At 45.1% G+C, this 22,592-nt stretch overlaps 1 protein-coding gene across 6 annotated transcripts in view; it reads left to right on the plus strand.

Moving 5' to 3' along the window:
* Ano2 (anoctamin 2) overlaps positions 1-9,284 on the plus strand; it is a 349,715-nt gene extending 340,431 nt beyond the window's left edge. For all 6 annotated transcript variants that reach the window (NM_153589.2, NM_001364562.1, XM_006506117.3 and 3 more), the window contains 2 exons: positions 5,999-6,104; positions 8,393-9,284. In NM_153589.2, coding sequence (NP_705817.2) covers positions 5,999-6,104; positions 8,393-8,665 — 379 coding nt within the window. In that variant the 3' untranslated portion in view covers positions 8,666-9,284. The remainder of the gene's footprint in view (positions 1-5,998; positions 6,105-8,392) is intronic.
* Positions 9,285-22,592: the final 13,308 nt, after the last annotated feature.

Consider the following 22,592-nt stretch of genomic DNA (forward strand, 5'->3'; position numbering starts at 1 on the left):
ACACAATATGTATTCACTGATAAGTGGATATTAGCCCCAAACCTAGGATACCCAAGATATAAGATATAATTTGCTAAACACATGAAACTCAAGGAGAATGAAGACTGAAGTGTGGACACTATGCCCCTCCTTAGATTTGGGAACAAAACACCCATGGAAGGAGTTACAGAGACGGAGTTTGGAGCTGAGATGAAAGGATGGACCATGTAGAGACTGCCATAGCCAGGGATCCACCCCATAATCAGCATCCAAATGCTGACACCATTGCATACACTAGCAAGATTTTATTGAAAGGACGCAGATGTAGCTGTCTCTTGTGAGACTATGCCGGGGCCCAGCAAACACAGAAGTGGATGCTCACAGTCAGCTAATGGATGGATCATAGGGCTCCCAATGGAGGAGCTAGAGAAAGTAGCCAAGGAGCTAAAGGGATCTGCAACCCTATAGGTGGAACAACATTATGAGCTAACCAGTACCCCGGAGCTCTTGACTCTAGCTGCATATATATCAAAAGATGGCCTAGTCGGCCATCACTGGAAAGAGAGGCCCATTGGACTTGCAAACTTTATATGCCCCAGTACAGGGGAATACCAGGGCCAAAAAGGGGGAGTGGGTGGGCAGGGGAGTGGGGGTGGGTGGATATGGGGACTTTTGGTATAGCATTGGAAATGTAAATGAGTTAAATACCTAATAAAAAATGGAAAAAAAAAAAAAAAAAAGAAACCTCATTTCTTTAGGTAACTTCCAAATTTAACTCCATCCATGCAATTTTTCACAAAATAGTATCAACATAATTTTAAACATTTAATAAAATGTTGACTTTTCAAAAAATCAGTTTCAACTGTTACACGGAGATCTGCCCCAGTTAACACTGTAATTCTGCTCTTGAAATCTCAGTATAAAACACATCAGAGTCAACTGATTATCGCTGGCACTTAGATCTTTTAAAATTGTGTGCCTCTATTGTTAAGAGTGTAATTCAGTGTCAGAGAACCTGCCTGGCATTCACAGAGGCCTTGGGTACCATTCCTAGCACTGCAGAAAAATTTAAAAACCTCTTTTTTTATAAAAATAATTCTGTGTACATATATCTGTGTATGAAATGAAAAGGCCCCCTTCATAGTCCCACCCCAGACTTTATCTCCCAGGAGATACCACTGTGCCCCGCTTTGGGTGTGGAAGCTTCTAGAAATCACATTAACCTATGTTATTTCATTAAATTCTCACTGTATCTTCTTTTAACACTGAGTGTACATGCACACCTGTACACATGTTTTTTATGCTGGGGCTGGAGGGCAGGTACATACATGGTGTACTGGTTGCTTTTTCTGATTTAGATTGCTGAGGTTTAGAGACATGATGTACCTGACTCATGTAGAAGGCAGAGGCACCCTAATGCCATGTGACCTGTTTAGATGACCTAGTTGTCTCATGAGTGAAAGTCTGTCTGTCTTGGAAGACTCAGAAGCAACTCTTCAAAAATAACATTAAAGCTCAAGGACAATAAAGCAGAAACGGAGGAGGGGTGAGTTTCTCCAACTGATATGCCTGACGTTAAAATTTCATGTCCTTTTGGGGCCGGCATGGACTTGCTGGGAAACTGAGGCTGCCCAGGGAAGACTGTCAGGTGTTGGGGTCATATGGCAGGATGGGGATGGACTAGAGAAAAACTGTACTTCCCAGGCCTCAGGGTGTCCTCCACCAGTCAGAGTCTCTCCTGTCTTGTGCCATTTACCTAGAGCAGGCCCCTGTGGCTGCCAGTACCTGGCACCTCTGGTGGGCATCGGCATCATGGGCCTGGAATTTAAGTGTTCTGAAACCTTCTCTGGAAGCCAGGAGGACTGGGAAGGTTTGTCTGTGTGCCCTGACCAAAGTTATAAGTCACCTTTAGCAAAGCGAAGAATAGTTACTGTAGGTCTGCATTTGTAACCCACAAATCCAAAACATGAGGCTCAAAGAAGTCTGAAAGGCTTCGTGTTCATACTGCATCACAAGTGGAAAATTAAACACTACAAAACATCGTTACATGAATGCAGTGGTTTAAATGTAGTGTATAAAACTATCTTATGTTTATGTGTGAAAGGAATATTTGAACCGTCAATGAATTTCACATTTTTGCTTCAGGCCCATCCCCTAGATGCCTTAAATATAAGCAAGTATTCCAAAATAGGAAGAAGTTCTGAAATCTGTAATCCTTCTAGCACCGAGTGTTCAGATAAGGGACTCTCAGCCTGTATTGGGTGGTTTCCTCTGAAGGACCAGGCTTCAGAGTTCTGTGCTGAATTCTTTGAGTTGGGACATAGCCACACTGGGAAGGAAGGCTCAGGCTAATGCAGCTGAGAACAGTAGGTCTCAGAACACGGAGCCATGTGGGCGATGACTGTGTTAGTCATCTTTTCGTTGATGTAACAAATACCTGCAATGAACAATTTATAATTTATAAAGAGAAAGTATTTATATTGGCACTTGATGTTTCTTTGGGCCTGTGGCACGGAAACATCATGGAAGGAGCATGCGGTAGAGGAAGCGAGAGAGAAAGAGGAGAAGGAGCAAGGGTTTCCTGACCTTTCATACCCCAGTTGACCAAAGGACTTCCAGTGAGTCCCCACCACTTTAGGCTTCCACCATCTTCCAACAGAGTGACAGGGCACCAAGACTTTAACACCTGGGCCCTTAGAGAAGCGTCAGGAAGGACCTGGGACCCAAGTGCTGGATGTAGCTTCAAACAGTCACTTGCTATCTCCAGAACACACATTTCCCTCAGCTCTGGACTTAGAAAACAAGCACCCCAGATAATTACCACAGTGGTTCCAACAATGAAGCCTATTAGCCACCTGTCTATTCTTAAAGCTAATTGTCTCTTTGTTTAGCAAGTGTCTTCTAGCTGGTTAGAGAAAACAGTTGATAAGCCTGACTTCTTAGGATCACATTTCAGAGGAAAAAAATAAATATTATGTAACCCGAACTTACATTGGCATGTAAACAACCAATTATGTACCCAGTGGCACAAGCTTACTGGAATCCGCGCTCTTCAAAAGATGACTCATGGTTCATTAGTGGATTGTGAAATCGCTTCAGTGGGTCACAAACAGCCTTTGGAAGGACAGGACAGACTAGAATGGAATGGAGGGTAGGCTAGAGCAATGTATCAACTCATCATATACAGTAACATTTATATTCTGTATTGTATTCATTTCAGTAATAGATATGTCTACTCATTAGTGTAAAGTAAGTTGTTATTGCTGTAGGTCAGAGAGTTACTTTAGGAAGGAATGTGGACAGATGTAAACTGTGTCAAGTCCCTTCCCACTAATTTCTGGGGTATGGCTTTCCCTCCATGTAGCCACCCTTCCCTTCTCTGCAGAGAGCTGTTCTCAGGTTGATCGCTCTGGACAGATCTCTGCCAAGCCCCTCCCCTCCCACCACCCTAGACCCTCCATCAGACGAATGCGCCTGTTAGATTCAAAACATGTTTTGGACACCAGGGGAGGGCAGAGCAAGAGTCCTAAAAACTGTGGTAAGTTAGTAGCCGAGTTGGAAGCTGAATTTGATTATTTATGGATTCTTTTCAGGCTGGAGGGGGGGGGCAGTGTGCAGTGACTCTCAGAGAGTGAGGAAGCTCAGTGAGCAGCTGTCCTGTCACAGCCAGTGCTAGGAAAGGGGAGGGACGGGCTTTCTGTGTAGCAAAGGGACTGGGCTATGTCTGGGGATGGAGGTCCCCCCCCCCACACGTAAGCAACAGCAGGGTGTACCCTCCTCTAGCATTGGAAAGGAGCAGACCCTGTTTTGCATACAGCAGAAAAATAGGCAAATCTAAAAAGGCTTTTCTCCATTCCCATGACATCCTATCCTATTCATTTGATTCACATGCTTTCTGTCCCCCTTGCTCTGTCTCCATATCTGTCTCTGTCTCCTCTGTTTCTCCCCCCTCCCCCACCAATCCTTTTTCCCCTTCTCCCTGGTCTCTTTCCCTTTCTCTACTAGCGTAGCGCTCCATGTTCTCATCCTCAGCTACGTATGATCTAAAAGAATACCTCAGCGCTCTGTGGTGCTCTGCTGGGATGCAGTTAGCTCTGCTTTTCAGCCAGATGTCATATCAAGCTTGCGACAGCTGCGATCAGCTGTTGGAAGTGGGGGAGCCAGGCAGTGAGGTGGGAGCGCCTGGCTTCTGGCCAAGCCCTAGTAGAAAGATGAGTGTCTGTCCTCCAGCATGTCTTTCCCTTGCTGACTCCATTGCTCCAGCATTTTCTTTGTGTGTACATCTCTTTCTTCTACCTCAGATGTTCTATCCTCTTTGTACCTATTCCTTGGAAACTGGAAACCATTGTACTGATACACAGACCTTTTACAACATTAGTTTCTTTGTGACAAGGGAAAGGACCCTCCATTTATGACCCCACCTTCAACTTCAGCTGTTGATAAGGTGCTCTGTGATAATGAGGAAGAGCCTGGATTCTGTTAGATTTATATCCTCACTTTCCTCTGCTTCTTACTGGCCTTGAATTGCTCCTGGGCCATATACTTGAATTCTGAGTCCACCAGCTTCCTTCCATGCATGCTATATGGGATACCTGCTTGAGTGTTTTGAGAAGATTAAAAGACAAACATACAGAAAAGTCTTCTCTTTTGCCCAGGGCTATATATATGCTATGTGTCATGTTCTGCGTATGACTCTCCCTGGTCAGAGTCTCTTACTGTGCCTTCCTTAGCAGACAGAGACAAACACACACACACACACTACTACTACTACTACTACTACTACTACTACTACTACTACTACTGGGTAGTCTGATACCATCCCAACTCTTTCTCCACCCTAAGGGTTGCCATTGGACCTGTAATTCCATTGAAAGAGTGGGTCTGAGATGGTCACAGTGCTGCTATGAACCCTTGTTATTTTTCCAGGATTAGAAAATGAGTTCTCTGGGGCATGAGTCATCGCAGAATAGGGGTGAAAAGTCAGTAACAGAAAACAAAACATGCCTTTTCTCTGTGTGCCTGAGAAGGAACTGGAAGCTCACACCAGATAAGTACAGATAAGTCACAAACATGACTAAGGAGAAAGTCTGTTGACCAAGTGTGGTTGTTTATGACCCTACCCGCCATTCATTCAACCTTCTTTCTGCTTGGGCTGCACTGGCTTTCCCTTGGTTTCAGTGGTGCAGCTGGAAATCCTGGCTACCCTCAAAGCTGTTGCCTGAAGAGGACCCTGAGGTGACCTGCTAGTGCCAGTGTCTACCAGGGATCCAAAAACTGCTGCATAGCACCAGATGGGTCATCTGGGAGCCTCTACCAGACAATGGGAGCCACGAAGGCCACATGGACCTAGGTCACCTCTCCTTCTGTGGACTCTCCCGAGAATTACATCCTGGCCCTAGAGGAAGCTTTAGGAGGTGTTGGAGAGAGAGAACAGGAAAACTACATCTGTAGATTGACTTTTGTGGGCTTTGATTTTCTTTTTTTATTCCATAGACAATTGTTGGTTGGACTGTGGATTTCCACTATCTATTTCTCAAGTTTCACAGCCAAGAGCTCAACTGTTGCTCAGATCTTGAGATTTTATCCACAGAAGTATCTGCTTCCCTTCAGTCTATACCCAATCTACTACTTATCTACATCCTAATTTTAACTATTTAGTTTATGTTCATGTGTGTGCGTAGGTATATGTATGTGTATGTAGCTGAGTGTGTATATGTGTATGTACATGTGTGCACATGAATATGGAGGTCAGAAGCCAACCTCAGCTGTACCTCAGGAGGTATGCATCTTAGTTTTTAGAGATGGTTTTAGTTTTTAGGCTATGCTAGTTGACCAACATGTCCCAGGATTCTGCCTGTCTCTGCCTTTCCACTGCTGGGATGACAATCACATGCCACCACTCCACCTTTGTAAAGTCAAACTCAGACCTTCATGCTTGTGCAACAAATGCTGACCAGCTGAGCCATCTCCCCGATCTCTGTCACCACTCAGTCTGAACACCCTATCTTTCTTTGGGCAGGTTCAAAGATTATCGAGAACCACCATGGGCACCAAACCCTTATGAGTTTTCCAAGCAGTACTGGTCTGTTTTGTCTGCCCGTCTGGCCTTTGTTATCATCTTCCAGGTGAGTTATTCAGGTGAAGACCAACCAATCAGAATGCAGGCTTCCCAGGTGAAGACTCCTATAGTGTCCTGCCTGTCCCTCATAGTCAGATGCTTACGGAACAGTCACTCTTAGTATCTGGGTGTGTGTATGTGGCTTTAGTACCTCTGTGGGACACCCGAACTAAGGGCACTGAAGTCCTTTGTAACAAATGACATCACATCTTCATGTAGCCCACCAATATCTTCTCATATACTTTAAATCATTGCTAGAGGACGTGATAATGAATGAAATGCAAACTCAATAAGGACAGGTCTAAGAAATATTGACAAGCATAGCATGCAGGTGTGTCTGCTGGTGTGGCTTTGTTCTCGGTTATTTTTGATCCATGGTTGGTTGGATCTGAGCATAGCAGGCCATGGATACAGAGGCCCACTTGTGCTCTGTGACATAGGGAACTTCACATGGGGCAGGCAGCAATAACTGTAAAGCAGGAGAATTCCCCCGAGAGAGCTTTGAATGGGTTGACTTGGCCGAAAGATAATGAACTCCAGAGTAAAGTTATCGAACAGATGTAGAGTAAGTTGCAAAGTGGAGATACTTGCCCATTTAAACTGGAGAAGAAGAAAAGAAAGCGGAGAACCATTGAAACCAGAGTCTCAGCACTGGGACAGACAAACAGCACATCCCTTCTGTCAGCCTGAGAAAGGGCTCAAGTTCGGGAACTTTCCTGCTGAGCTCATGGGTCTCCCCTTTGTTAGCATTGTTCACCATGGAGACATCTGGCTGGAGGGGTCTGCAGAGTCATCTAGCCACCCCCGGAATGAATAGCAAACTCGAGCTCGTGTGATTCCTATCTTTGACAATAGCCACAGCTCCAATTGCGACGCTGAGATTCTCTGAGCTCCCGGACCTCCAATTCCCACTCAGGGTCTTGTTGATCTTTGAGCAGAGGCCAGAGCACAAAGCCAGATCCTTTTCTCTTCAGTTCCCTTGGCTTTTGTGTTCCCTAAAGGCAGGTCTCTGGGGGGCTCTAAGGTATCCAGCCCCTCAGACTCCAGCCCAGGATGTGGAAAAGCCCACCAGCTAATCTTTCACCCACAGAAAACACTATTCTTTCCCTGTAGAGATGGGATGATATGTTTGACAAATTGCCTAGACATCCCCCTGCTGCCCCCCCACCTGCCCCCATTTCCTCACTTGCCCATATGTCACAGGTCACAGGTCACTCACATTGGTGGTGGCTAGAGGAAAAGCCTAAGTACCTGGGAGCCTCTGAAAGCATTTGTTCCTAAAACCTTCTCTTGAGTTCCCAGGAGCAAGAATTAAATCCAGGGCCTGTTCCCACCTTAGTTTCCTAGAGGGGAAAGAGAAGACACACAGCATATAGCTCCCAGAAAGAAAATCATCATGAGTTGAGGAATGTGCTGGATGAATATGTAGGAAGGAGAGACTTGATAGATGAGCAAGAATCAGAGTATGTTAGCTTGAATTGGTCCATGCCAGGCGTCATAGGCTGATATTCATCCCTCATAGAGAAACTGCTCCTAGGAAAGACTTTGCTTGCCTCCCTGTGTATCCCAGAGATGAGCTTAGCAGGAAGCCTCATGCAAGTGTCTACAAAAGCCTGGGATCAACCAAAGAGAACTGGATGCAGAGAGTCCTTGGTGTCTGCAGAATGAGGAGACTGAGCTGTAGGGAGTTGGGATAAAGCCAGATCAGTGAAAACATCTAAGCTTCTAGCCTGGTATTGAGGACTGAAGAGACAGAAAGGGAGATGACCGGGGCAGTTGTCCCACAGGCAATCCTATAGAGGCCACTGTGGTCAATGGATACTTCCTTGGAGGCTCCAGTCTAGAGCAAGTCTAGAAGCGTGAGGACCAAGGACATGTGAGGATTCTGTGGTTGGTGCAACAGTGTACTATGTGACTGGCTTCCTGACAGGAAGACACACAGGGTAGCTGCCACTTACCACATCTTGCCATTGCCAGTATTTGATGTGTATTATTAAGTCATCAGTACTCATAGCTGCTCCAGGAGTAGACTGAAGTTGTAGTAATTTTACTAATGGGACACCATTGCCAGTGAGGACACCTAGGGACATTTTGGCTCATTGGTAAAGACCATCCAGCCAGTGAGTTGCCTAACACCTTGTTCTGTTCCTTCCTTCCTCATCAAGTCTTCAGCACCGGGATAGTCCCTCCGAAGAGGTCAAGGTGGACAGTGGCGAGCTCATGTCCACCGATGACCTTATAGATCCCACAACCAAGCCAAGGCTCACCATTTGTGTCGCTTCCTTGTCTTGACAGAACCTAGTGATGTTCCTGAGTGTCCTGGTGGACTGGATGATTCCGGATATCCCCACTGACATCAGCGACCAGATCAAGAAAGAGAAGAGCTTGCTGGTAGACTTCTTTCTGAAGGAGGAGCATGAGAAGGTCAAGCTGGCTGATGAGCCCACCCAGAGGAGCCAGGGAGGTGGGGATCGGAGCAGGAGGAGCCGTGCAGCCAGCTCTGCACCATCAGGCCGGAGCCAGCCAGGCAGCATAGCATCCTCAGGGTCCCAGCACACCAATGTATGAGTCATTGGCAGCAGAGGAGGGCATGTTATGGCGAAACGCATGAGTACACCATATGTTCCTATAACACAGTGGTACCTCTTCTGCTGGGAACTGGCTTAAGGGTGTCTCCAAAAGGAAGTTACAGAAAGGGAAATAGAGTGAGAGAGTGCAGGAGGGAAGGAAGCCGTATAGCTTCTCAAAAAAGCTAGAAGCTTGTGTTTCTTTTAGGTTGACTTTTGAGCTGTGTCCTTTCAGGGAGTTGGTACCCCATGGGGGTCACTTCACCATAGAATTTTCTCGGGTCCTTTCTTATTCTTCACCATCATCTTAGGTGAAAGAAGTTCAGTGAGGGTCCCATCCATCCTAGCACCCATCTAACTGATCACACCCCCTTCCTACTGTCACCCTGGAATAACCTCTCAGAGACACTTGTGAATGGGGCCACAACAAGGCTGGGCAGATGCAAATGAAGTTACAGGATTGATTTCTGTGGCCACTGGACCTGGTGGTAAGGAAGAAAGGTCCTGTCCAGGTTTGTCTGCAGCTCCTATGACAAGGATGCATATAATGCAACTCACCACCGTTTTATGCAAGTTCTGGTTTAAAATAAAATAAATGGAAAGTCTTTTTTTTAAAAAAATAAATGTATCTCTTGTCTTTGATGCTGTGTTTCTTCTCCTCCCCTCCCTCTCCTCTCTCTCCTATTCCTTTTTTGTTTTTCCGCTTCCCTCCCTCTCTTCCTTTCTCAAGCTCTGTTCTCACAAAGCAGGCAATAGAAGAGAGAACGTTCCTGTCTGGGGACAGGTGACGAACCAACTGTTGTTTAGTCATTTTAGATAATGGTGAATGCAATGGAAAAATGCTAGGGAGAACAGAGAAAACAGGAAGTGCAGGACATAGCAAGTGTAGGTGCACTTAGAGCTTATCCATGGGCTGGCTCAGAAAGACTGTCAACAATGTTAACAGGAGGTGATAACTTTGCTTTTCCTTTATTAAGGCAAAAGGGAGCAGTCAGGTCAGGTAAGGGGCATTATAAGGAAGAGTAGGAGCTGTATTTTATATTCACTATAGAGTAGTGAGAGGTACATATTGAAATGCTAACATAGTCAATTGGTAGTTGCTCTCTGGGACTCTATGGGGAGATTTTCATAAAGAGTTGGATAGAAAGGCCAGTCATTGGAAAAGCCATTGATGTTCACCACTGTCAATCATGCTTCTTATATTTCTCAGCCCCTTCTGCAGCCCAGAGACTAGTTGCAACACTATATCGTCTTGACCCATCTCCAGGTCCACACAGGGCAATCTGACTAGTTAATGCCTGATAAGCAGATACAAGGAAGGGCCTGCACCAGAGGAGAGCAGAAAAGGGCTATGATGTTTCCGGAAACTCTAAGAATGTGAGATGGTGTCTAGGATTGGGCCTCTTGAGTTTCTAAATCCCTTCTTCTGTAGTAATGGTAAGGCACACAATGTCCTTCTTAGAATTCCAGGTAACCATGCCCCAGATCACCCCTGTACACGTAATACTACCCTTAACCATACTTGTATCATATCTTAATATCTATAACTACCCCTGGAGCCTGGGTCCTAAGTAGAGTAACATAGAAACGTGGCAACATCTGACAACAGGCTCTTCCATAGAGTGTGTGGTGGACAAGGAGAGGAAAATATCACTTCAATGAGAATTAATGACATGAATATTCCAGGCTTGAAACAAGGGGAAGTCCCAGGGATTCACATCTGCATTTATGGTAGTCCTGATTCCAGGGCCCATGAGAATTAATGGTCAAGGGTTGCCTCCATCACCAGGAAGCCCACCAGACACTGACTGAACTACAGCTCCACTCACAAGCTCCCTACACTCTCGAGATCCACTTCCTCCTGCCTTAAAGTACAGCAAACATTTTTTTTATATGAGCATGAAGGTAAAATTCGTACATCAAGAGTCACACAATCCAAAATAACAATGAAAAAGACAAGAACCTAGCTAGCAGTTTCCCAAAGTATAATTGGCATTGGTAATTATTGTGGCTTCCAGACTCTCATTCTACTCATATGTATTTCTTCATTGACAATTTTCCCTAATGCACTGTCTTGTTATGTATTGTCACTTCATGTAGTTCACCAAATTATCTTTTGAAGTTCAAAATGCATGTATTGGGATGGTTTCCTGCTTGCTTTGGCTTAGGGCGCTTTTACTCCTGCATCCTCCTAAAGGCGCATCCATCTGTAAGCCCACAGAGGATGGCACATATGAGACAGAAGACTGCTGTTCACACAGAACTGACGATAATGGTGATTTTATAGCATCCTGGGCATTAGCCATCCCTGGGATAAGAATTGAGGCTCTGTACCAGTCAACTCTTTGTTGTGCTATCTCTTCTCTTCTGGAGAGATCTTTTGTGAGAAGCTTGTTCTGGTAATGGGGGGTCTCTATCACTGCAGGAACAGCTCAGCAATTGTTTTATCCCAGTAACTACTGATTCACCCGTTCTACAGTGTGCTCCCAGTACCTGCTCAAAATATGGAAAGGCACTTAGGAGACGTTGTCCAGTAGAAGAAATACTCCCATTAAGCTTATGGTAAATGTAGAGCAAAGATGATATGGTAAATAATAAGCAAACAGAAGTACAACCTTTCTTTTGTAATGGCAAAAAAAAAAAGGGAAGTCAAGAAAAGGAACAGGTTAGTGGTGGGGGAGGGGCTCCACTCTTTCCCATTCTATAGGTGCTTTAACCTTCAATCTTACCCACTGCCCAATAGTGTGTAGAAGCCTGTGGCAGCCTAGGTTCACATCCTCAGGTTCAGGTCTGAAAGAACCACTTGGGGAGGTCTACACAGCATACAGAACGGCAAGCTAATCTGACCCCATGCAGGTTCCAACTGTGGAAAGACTGAGTAGTGCCCTCCATAGTACCACGGGAGCATGAGAGATTATACCACTCACTCTCATCTTGGGCTCAGATAAGCTCAGGCTCATGCTTGTTACCAGACAGACCACTGGATGCCAGTGCTTTATTTATCCCAGTAGCAGTAGCAGTGAGATAGTGTACTCAAGAAAGAGAGTTTTCTGGAATGCTTGTTACTTTGGGTAGAGAAATGGTAGCCGAGGTCTTAAAAACAGAGCAAACATTAAAATTCCCTCTCTTGGCTTTTGAGAAAATTATTGTTGTTCTATGGTTTCGTGAGGAAACATTGTGAATAAAACTCAGAAATAATGAAGGAAGAAAAAATAGATAAGGTCACTCATTATCTTATTCCCTTCCCAGATATAGTGTATAAATATCTCACATTAGTTTATATCCAGATATATTAATACTTGACATAAGTTTATTTGTGTTCATACAATACAGGCAGTCACATGCATAGATTCAAAATAATGTTTAATTTTTAAAATTACATGTGTCCACTGAGAAATATTCATTTTTTAATTTAAATTTTCATTTTTATTTATGTGTGTAAGTGTGCACGTGTCATGCAGTGGTGTGCCATGGGAATCCAGAAGAGGGAGGTGGGGCTGCTGGAGCTGGAGTCTGAGGCAGCTGTGGGACACCGTGTGTGGGTACTGGGACCCTAACATATGTTCTCTGCAAGAGAAGTATATGTTCTTAACCCCCGAGCCATCTCTCCAGTCCTGGAAGAAGATTTAGAAAATGCAAAAGAAACAGAAGAGCTTAAGCCACCTCAGTACTTACCTCCAAGAGGTCATTTGCAACCAGCTTGTGTGTGTGCTGTTGTTTTCCTTTCTTTTCTCAACTATGACTCATTTTGTAACCAACGGCTCATGCGTTTATAAGGCTGGTAGGTTGTGTTGGCAGGATTTGCAAAAGAAAAGGCTTCCATCTATCTCTCTTATGGGAAGGCAAACTTAAATATGACAAAACTGTGGCCCTTGTTTAGAGGCAGAAACTTAGCAAAGGGTTTCTGGATCCTTTGGAGCCTTGTTGAGCTGAACAGAATTCCGGTTCCACAAATGGCATAATCTGAGTCAGACACATTGAGAAGAGAAGCGGTCCATACCTAGGCAGGGACTGGGATGAGGAGGGGCCTGGTGATGAACTGGGTCTTTTCCTTAGCCATCAGCAAACTTTCCCTATAGAGGACAGAAATAAATGCCTTCTAATGGTTGCTTGGTATGAATCAGTTCAACGGGATTTCTTTTTTCTTTTTCTTTTATGAGTGTGTGTGCTCAGACAGGCTTCTACTACAGAGCTCCAGCTGGCCTGGAACTCTCTATGTGCAACAGGCTGGCCTTGAACTCCACCAGTCTCCTACCTCCTGAAAGCATTGGGATTAAAAGTGTGCGTCATCACACCTGGTAACATTTTCTTCATATCAAAAAACCAGGTGTAATAAATAGAAGCTAAGTCTTCATCCTGTGCCTCCTCACAGCATGAAGACTTCCAGACTGGACCCACCTCAGATGATCCCACTTGTGGGAATGGAATTCTGTTCGACTCAATAAGGCTCCGGAGGATTCAGAAACTCTCTACTAAGTCCCTGCCTCAAAACAATGGTCATGGCTTTGTTGTATTTAAGTTTGGCTTCTTGTGAGATAAATGGAAGTCTTGCTGTTGCAAACCCTGCCCATACAACTAACCTTACAAATGCATTAGTCATTGATGACAAAATGAGATAGGGATAGAGAGAAAGAGAAAATGAGAAAGAGAGAAAGAGACTGAGAGACAGACACTCAAACTCAGCAGTTTCTTGTCTGATCTTAAATGGCAGTGGGAGATGTGACTGGCCTGTGGGAGGAACTTATGGAAGTGAGAATTAAGATGGAGAAGCCAAAGGATCAAATTTTGTTCTACAGTTTGAAAGCTATAACCAAGCAAAGTTCGGAGTTAGGAATTAGGAGGGGCTGAAGAGATGGCTTATCAGTTAAGAGCATGTGTTGCTCTTGTGAGGGATCCTGCTTTGATTCCTAACACACACACACACACACACACACACACACACACACACACACAGAGAGAGAGAGAGAGAGAGAGAGAGAGAGACTGACTCTTCATACATACATACATATATATTATACATACATACACATATATGCAGGCAAAAACTCCTGCAAATAAAATAATAAATCAATAATTTTAAAAGAAAAAATAAGAAAACCGTGGTATTTTATATTGGCACGTTCATTTGCCAGTTGGCCAGGGTTAAAATGCCATAAGGCAGAATTAAAGGCACTACCAGGTCCTCTTAGTTCTGATGCTTATGGCCTTACATAGTGACTCTCTGAGAATTGTGGGTAATATAAGGGAACTTCCTGGGCCAAGACCATGCCCTTGCATTAGGACTCTATACTCAGCAGAGCTTGGGCTCATTTTGTCTCTGTGTCCAGGCAGGCACAGTCTTAAGGGGTCTCTCAGCCCCAGAGCTCCCTTTCCACCATGGTGGGTGACTGTGTCCCCTGAGCCTCCATGCTCTGTGCTTACTGTAGCTCAGTTTCTCCTTCTCAGTTCTGTTGTTCTCCTTCCCCTCTCCCAGGAACCTGTTCTCTGTTAAGCTCCTGCAAAGAAGGCATGCAGCCCTTCATCTTGGGGCTGCTTTCCAGAGAACCTGACCTAAGACATGGGTATGTGAGTGGTGTATTCCCTCAGCAGATGTGTTTCTGGGCTGCTTTCATGTTGGAATGACGGCTTGGCTGGATTTCCCATTCTCAGGTCACCATCTTCTCTTTCAAAATACCGTGGCTATGACAATTAATCCTTGTTCTTCTAGGGTTTTGGAGGAATGGCCTCTGGAGCCAACTTGATGGATATTTCTTTTGAAGCTCTTTATTTCTACTGCTTTGGCTCATGTGAGATTTTAAAAGTGTTTCTTGCAATTAAAAAATATCTCACCAGGATGTGTCTTTAAGTGAGCTTCTTTCATTTAATATGCCTGACATACAAAAACCTGCTTATTCACCTTTTTGTCTCTGGATGTCTCTGGTCCATCCAGGTTGACGGCAAGCTCCCATAATACGCATTTCAACTGCCTCGGCAACTTCAGGAAAACACTGAAGTTCTAGCTGATTCTTTAGAGTATAATCTTCATGCCCACCACCTGCTCTTTCAACATTTTAGAGCTTTGTCCTATCCTCTCTACTCTGGTACAATGTCCTTCCTAGAATCAGGATGCCCCTTTTCCTCTGTCCTCTTCCCCTGACTCAGTCCATTCTTAGCCTCCACTATTTTCTGTAAGTCCCACCTAAGCACTTGCTTATATGAAGCAAGGAAGTGTGGCTCCCCTCCAAGCCCTCCTGTGGCCCTGCTGTCTGTCCTTCATTGCCTGTATCAATGGCTCTTCTACTTTATCTACAGTGTGTTTTCCAAGACAAGTTGCTCATCTAGCAAGCCAAGGCATGGGACTGGGTAAGCCCTGACATCCGCTTCTGTTCTGACACGCACAATTCTAGGTTCCCTATAGCGTGGTACATGTGAAAGGTGTGGCTCATTACAGATGACTCAGTCTTACCTTCCACCTTCCCATTTGACTCATCTTTTCAACATGCACCCTGGCCATCTGAGACTCATATGGCCATTGCCTGCCAATTCCACTCTTGAACCCACCCACTCCAATATCTAAATCTCTCAGCTACAGCAGAGGGCGCCAGAGAGCAGACCCCACCCTTCATGTGCAGCCCACTTTCTGAAGACAGCAGATGTGACCCCAGCAGGCAGCCCTACTTGCACATCTGGCCAGCTGCTTCCCCACTCTTCTTCCCTTTTCTTGTCCAGCACAGCAGCGAATGGCAATGCCACCAGGGATGAACGCTTGCAGAAGCAAGCTAGAAGTCACAGTGCAGCAGATGCTATCTCCAGAAAGGAAGAACAAGGCAACGTCCAGGTGGAAATTCAAAGGGACTGGACTGTCTGCTTGTCAGTTCAAGAACCTTCTGCTTGATGGCCCTGGCTTCCTCTCACTTCCTGTTAGTCTGATGGAGAGGCACAGAGGACAGAGGCTTCTGAGCCAGGTTGTCTTGCTCAATTAGGGGGATAAAGCCCTGAGTCCTAAGGGAGAGAGGCATTCTTTTGACAAGGATCCCACACCAGAACCTGCTCCTAGTTTGCTCCCAGCATGATGGACTCTGCTTGGCCTGTCTCGGACTCTGCAGAAAGCGTGTGTCATCTTCTATCAGGAACCACATCTGCTTGATTTAAGGGAGGCTGCTGATGGAGAAACAGATGAAGCCCCTCAATTAGGCCTCTCCACTCTGTTTCCCAGGGCTGCGTTCTTGCTCTCTCTTCACTTCCTGTCTCATCACGTCATCCTCATGCTTGGTTTTCTTAACTGCTGACACCTGCCTTCACTGTGCCCACCTGTCCCCCAGATTCTCTTGTCCTTGCCTCGATTTATTGCCTGCTGTCTTTAACAAGGCAGGGCTTCTTCTTTTCATCTGCTTCCTCCAGTGGCTCCTACTTCCTTCTTGAATCTTTTCCTGAATGCCTTTCTGTCTCCATTGCATGGTCGATCCTTAGCTGGCGCTACTAGTTTGGAAGGCTCTAGAAACTTCAAGAGGTAGGACCTACCTAGTTTGAAAAGTAGGTCACTTGAGTCTATTATCCCTGGCTCCTTCCTGTGTCTTCATTGTTTCCTGTATACCTTGACGTGAACAGCTGCCTTCTACCACACAGTACCACTACCCAAGCACGAGAGACCAGCTGCCAACAGACTGAGCCCTCTGAAGCTATGAACTAAGAGAAATACTCTTGCCCTTGAGTTAGGGCATCAAGGGAGCACAACATAGGCAGCATACATACAGCTCCTCTCCACATACATTGCTCCAAAAGGAAATCACTGATGTGCAGGTCTTGGTACCATGGAAATAGGAGTTTTTTTTTTTTTTTTACAGTCTTAGGCACCTAAGAAAAGTAACCAAAATTATAAAATACAGCTAGGATAAAGATGAATTCCATGTGTAGCCTGATGATAAAAACCACAACAAAATACAACCGTTAGGGTAATGTTACAAACCTCACAGACTAACCAAGCCATTTGTTCCTTGTGAGCTGACTCTTACATCTTTAGAGTCTTTGTAGGTGTTCTCTGTCACATCTCTGTGTGCTCTTTGCCTTCTCAGAGCAACACTGTCAATGGAGGACAGTGGGAATGCAAGTCTCAGCAACATTTGTTTCATATTTCTGATTAAAATTACACATGGAGAAAAGTTCGTTTCAGCTCAGTCATTTCAGAGGAATCTTAATAGCATCACTAAATTTAGGGAAACATCTATGGTTCTGCCATGTTTCTAAGAATGTTCCTTCTGACTTGCAAAGGGCTTCTCCTCTTTCTGTTGGACTTACAGTCCTGAAAGCCCTTTGGGGAGTCCCCGAAGATAGCCTGCATCAGTGTAGGCATCATTTTCTTTGTGGGCACTAAACTTGCTTCAACAATCACTGGACTGAAGGAAGACTCAGCCAATTGCTTCATTTCTTTCACAGCTACAAGGATTCCCTTTGGGCTCACATCTCAGCCTCCTCTATGGGGATGAAGCTACCTTGCTTGGAAATTGACATAAGACCTTGTGTGCTCTGCTGGAGACCAGTGGGGACCTCCTGTAACAGGGAATCATAGGCAGGGTAGTTACACCCCCCTCCCCCATCAAGCATTCCACAGGCGTCACCTTCTGGGATAAGAACTAAACATGTCACCTTGTTTGATCTTCACAGATTCCAGCGAAAGAAAGGTTTCCCTTGTCTCATCCCCCCACCCCCACCCTCCCGGGATGGTTCACGTCACAAACTTGGAGGCCAAACTGTTTTTCCTATTAATCTCTTGTTCACTCATGTAGCTCAAGGGAGATCAATCAAGGGGGAGGGGCATTCATAGCTCCCCCAGAGGCTTCATGTGTTACATCTGTCTTACTCTATGTACAGGGGGGTTTCTGAAGGCATTCTCTGAGCCACTGACACCCACACAGAGGGTTAGAGAAGAGCCCCCAGTCCTTTTTGTGAATGGACCACGGGAGACCTGTGTCAATTCTACAGCAATGATCAACAGATTATTGATCACAAGGCCATGACTCACACTCAGGCTCTGTGGCCATAGTAGCACAGGTTAGGCTCAGAGATTCCCCCAGTACTCTAATCATAATATGACGAGTAGAAGAGAAATGACTTGCAAAGAAGAAGGACATTTTTTTTCAAATTTAGAAAAATGGCCTCTTCTGCCGGATGAGTGTAATCTCGAAGGGTTCTTGAATCAACATACCTAGCTCTTTTTTTTTTTTTTCTAGAAATACCTTGTATGAAGTCATGCTTCCAAGCCTAGCCTCCCCCTTCCAAGGGAGGATGTCCCCTCCTATGAGAAACATTAGCTTGGAATTTAGAGTTGGGGGTCTTCTACTTTCTTCTCAGCAAGCAGGAGATGCCCCTGAGGATGGTGTCACTTCAGGCCTGCATGTACAGGAAGGGAACATTCCTATGTCATCCCTCATGGGACTAGAGCTTCTCATTGGATGCCAGAAATTGTAGCAGCAGAGAATTCCAACACTGGCATGGGCAGGGAAGGAAACTGAGGCTCTCTCTGCTCCAGGGACCAATGTAAGCAATAGAACTAAGCATCAGACTTTAGTTGGCCCCAATCTAGAGTGTGTGTACCTCATTATTCATTGGAGAGAGAGAGAGGGAAAAGATAGGGAGGGAGAGAGAGAAGCAGATAGAGATATTAGATACATACATACACACATATATACATGCATACGTAGAGAGAACACATCTCCATAGTCTTCATGGAGACAGTTGTATATCTGGTGATGAATTTAAAGACAATAAAAAATGATACAGGTTTACAGCAAGGACTCTGAGACAAAATTGTCCTCTTGGTAAGCTTTATTGAGAGTGTTAAAAGCTCACAGCCACAGGCTCTGAACCATGAGGCTCTGAAGCAGGAGGGCATTAACTGAGGGAGGGAGAGGTGGTGAGCATACCAGGATGGGGGTCCTGAGGGGAGAGAATCTTCAGTTCTGGAATATTAAAGGAGTTAGGGCTCTGCACTGTAGACAGAGCGAAGCGATCCCGAAGGGAGACACTCTTCAGTACCTTCAGGCAAAACTGGTTTCCAACTCTTACAGGTTTCAGAGCCATCAGAGGAAGGGTTCATGTGACTTAGCTTATGTGCTAGAAGTCAGAAAGTGCTGATGAAGTTAAGTTATAATTCAAGGTTGTCTCACAGCTGCAAGCTGGAAGAGAGAATGCAGCTCTCTGTGAGAGTTTTGAGTCTGTCCACAGCAGCTGTGTAGGCAGCTTTGAGAGAGGGAGACTGCAGGTAGTGTGGCTCGAATTAGAGGGGAGAGTAGCTAGCTGGGCTGTGATCTAACAATGAAAACACATCCCATGCTGGAACCAGGCTGGGCTGGACACTAGTCCCTCTTGTCCCATTGAAGTAAGTCCCACCTCTTCTGGGAGACTGTCCTATCTGGAGGATGGCTCTTCCAAGGTCTATTCTTGGTAAGCCACAGGACCCTGGCCTGGCATTGTAGTTAGCAAATGCAGAGAACAGAGAAGGAAACTTCTCATCCATGGTTAGAAATGCATATCTCAGGTAAGCACCCTGAGTAGAGATGATGATGGTTGCTCATAAGCCTCCAGAGTAAGAGGCATCCTCGACTGCTAGGGAATGAAGCCTCTGCTAGAATGACCTCTGCAGAGGGCGGGCTCTGTCTGGTTTGCACCCTTGGCATTACTGCATTTGCTTAGTTTGGAACTGGCCTTCCAGATGACTAAGTGATGGAGGACTATCTCAAATACAGTGTTGTGTCCACGAATTACTGAACAATTACCATCTTCCCCCATCTCCCATGTCTGTTAACATGCTTGGGCTTTTGAAACAAATACCTTGCCTTGACATCCAGGATCATGGTTTCTTGAACACATTGCCCTGATTCCATTAAATATGTATCAAGTGATGACCACGTATACGTTGCAGACACTAGACCATGAATTTCAGAAAGAACATTAATCTAATCTAATTTTTCATGGTTTTTGTGGTTTCTTTGAGTGGCTCCTTATAAATATCCACCAAAGAAAAAGAGTTTATTTGTGAGGGAGGATTGACTCATGATCAGAAAGGCTTCATCATCTAGATGAAAATACTGGCTGAAGAGAGCTGGCTTTTCTCTTGATCACTGAGTGATTTCTGCATAGCAGCGTGACATATCTAGAACCCACAGTGATGTGGCTCCAGAGTACTGCTTGCTAGAGATTTCATATGGATTCAATTACAGTCCAAGTTACCAACTCAAAAATGCCAGTGGAACTTTAGACAGCTGCCCATACAGATAATGTGTCTTTGGCTTTTTGGCAAAGTGTCTTCCATATGTGAGTGAAGATCTTCAGGCCTGATTCTATTACCAAGGACAGAAACAAAGGGTAATAAAGATGATAATAAAGAGCACCCACTCCAAATATAACTTGAATTTGGAAATAAAGGATGTGACATTTCTTTGCCTTTTATTGGTGGAAGGTGTGTATGGGTGGGGGAGGTGTAGTCTGTAAAGCAAAGTCAAATAAAAGCCTATAATTTAAAAGCAGAGGTTTCTCTCTCTTGTATAAGGGTGTTATAGGTGATGTATAGAATAAAGTACTAACAGTGTCTCTCAAGAAAGGGAAATTAATAGAGAGAAACTGGAGGGGAGATTGGAGTAGAAAGATTAAATGGGGAGGGAGAAGAGGGGGTAAGGGAGAAATATGGGGGAGCAACTAACATTAGTAATCATTTGAGGGGTCATATAGAAACCTGCTATAGTAGAAACACACACACATCTGAAAGAAATCTAAATGGAGCTACCAAATAATTGGGGAAATAATGCTCCAACTAAGTATCTTTTGCCACCAAGTGAAACTTCTAGTGCCACTGTCAGGAATGGGCTACACCTAATTGATTTGTTGACCAAAGGGGCCCCATGAAAACTCCGAAACAACCCAGACTATTGCCAAAGCTATTGGCTGCCCTCCCCAAACTGATGGTAAGGCCTTTACCCAATTCATTGTACAGAGAAAAATCAAGCTGGTGCCTAACTAGAGCCTTTACCCCTACTGACTAGTGCTCTTGGTATGGGAGGATACTCTGGATACTAGCAGAGGAGAAAGGTAAGCACTAATCCAGCAACAGAACCTATTGTCTGCAATGATGACCTGACTGCATGGTATGCGGGCACATTAGTGACATAAATGTTGTGGGATCTGATTGGATGTAATGTCCACTCCATACGAAGGAACTATTGCCTGACACTGCTCAGGTGGCCAAGAACCTGAGACCAGATAGGCCAAGAGCCTAGGGGAAAACCAAATAGTACTGTTGGGGGGAAGTAACATAGCAATAAAATGACTCCTAATGAAATTTTGCTATACCCAATTTTGCATTTTGTCTAGGCTCCTCCCCACAGTTACCTGGCAACAGTCAGGTGTGCCTGACTCACCATAAAAGGGGCTGCTTGGCCCCTTCTCTCTCTTGCCTTCTTGCTCAGACCCTGTCCTCTCCCTCCTGCTCCCCCTCTCTCCCCACTCCCCTCCCCCCTCTCCACATGCTCATGGCCATGGCTGGTCTTTACTCCTCCCTCTCCCCCTTCTCCCCTCTCTTCCTCCCCCCTCTTCCCCCTCCCCCTTCTCCCCCTCCCCTTCTCTCCCCCTCCCCCTCTCCCCCTCCCTCCCTCTGCCTTTTTCTGTCTCTACAAACCCTTCAACTCCCCTCCCCATGCCCTGAATAGACTCTATTCTATACTATACCTTCATGTGGCTGGTCCCTCAGGGGGAAGGGTTGCCTCAGGATGGGCCTGCATAGGCACTCCCTTACCCCACACCTGACTACACATCCACCAAACATATTCTCTCTCTTTTTATTTTTATAAAACACAACACCCATAGATAATCATCTCACGCAGCCATCATCAGAGAAGCTTCCTCTTGCAGTAGATAGGAACTAATACAGATTTGCAACTGGACAATGTACAGAGAGTGAGAAACTGGAACATCAGTACTAAAAGCAATGCCTTCATTTAAGCCCTTCCCTCAGGGTTTGGGGACTTGTGAGAAGGAAAAGGCAGAAAGATTGTACTGACCAGAGCAGATGGAGGACACTAAGGAAACTGTGTCTTCCAGACACAACATGATGCACAAATGATACCACAGACAGCATGGCAGCACACACAGGGTCTACACAGGTTCAAGCTAGAGGGGATCTAGCACTGATAGAGGAACTGGACACAAGCTCTCATCCCTAACCAAGCCACTATCTCCAGTTGACAAACCCTTGCAAAAGAAACATCAGTTTTCGCCAATGGAGAGGCACTGGGTAAATGGGATAAATCCCATTTAAGAATAAGCCCTGAGCTAGTAATAGATGGGCCAAACAAAAACCTCAACGAATGGTACTTTTGTGGATTTTTTTTTCTTTGTGTCTCAGTGTGGCTTTCTTTGAGCCCCTCTCCCCCTTTTTATCTGACTGGCCTTTTATTTATATATTATGGTTTCTAATTTTGTGTTTTTATAGGTTTTGTTTCTGTGGGTTGTTTGTTTGTTTTTCCCTGTTTGTTTTCTAAAGAGAAAGAGAAAGAAGGCATATGGATAGACCTTGGGAGGTCTCAGAACACTGCCAGTAGTTAATAGATGTCAGGTGGAACCAGGAGAAGAATTTTAAAATATCCTTGTATTAAACAGAAACAAACAAACAAACAAACAAACAAACAAACAAAAAACCCCCACCAAATCCTTGCTACCATCTGAATCCTGGTTGTACTATCAATTCCCACCTTCTTGCTCTGCCCAGAACCTTTGCCTTCAGTAGCTCAGACTAATTGGACAGTTGGTCCTCTCCTCCAGGCTCCTAAGTCACTGTAGGCAGCCAACAAACACAAACCCCGAGGAACCTGCCCGAGTTCAGTCCAAAGGAAACAAGCAGCGTGGTCATGCCTTCGCCTTAGCTGTAAAGCCTATGTAGTAGCTAAGATGGAGCCATCTTG

This window comes from Mus musculus, chromosome 6 (assembly GCF_000001635.26).
Source record: "Mus musculus strain C57BL/6J chromosome 6, GRCm38.p6 C57BL/6J".
Taxonomy (NCBI): Eukaryota; Metazoa; Chordata; class Mammalia; order Rodentia; family Muridae; genus Mus; species Mus musculus.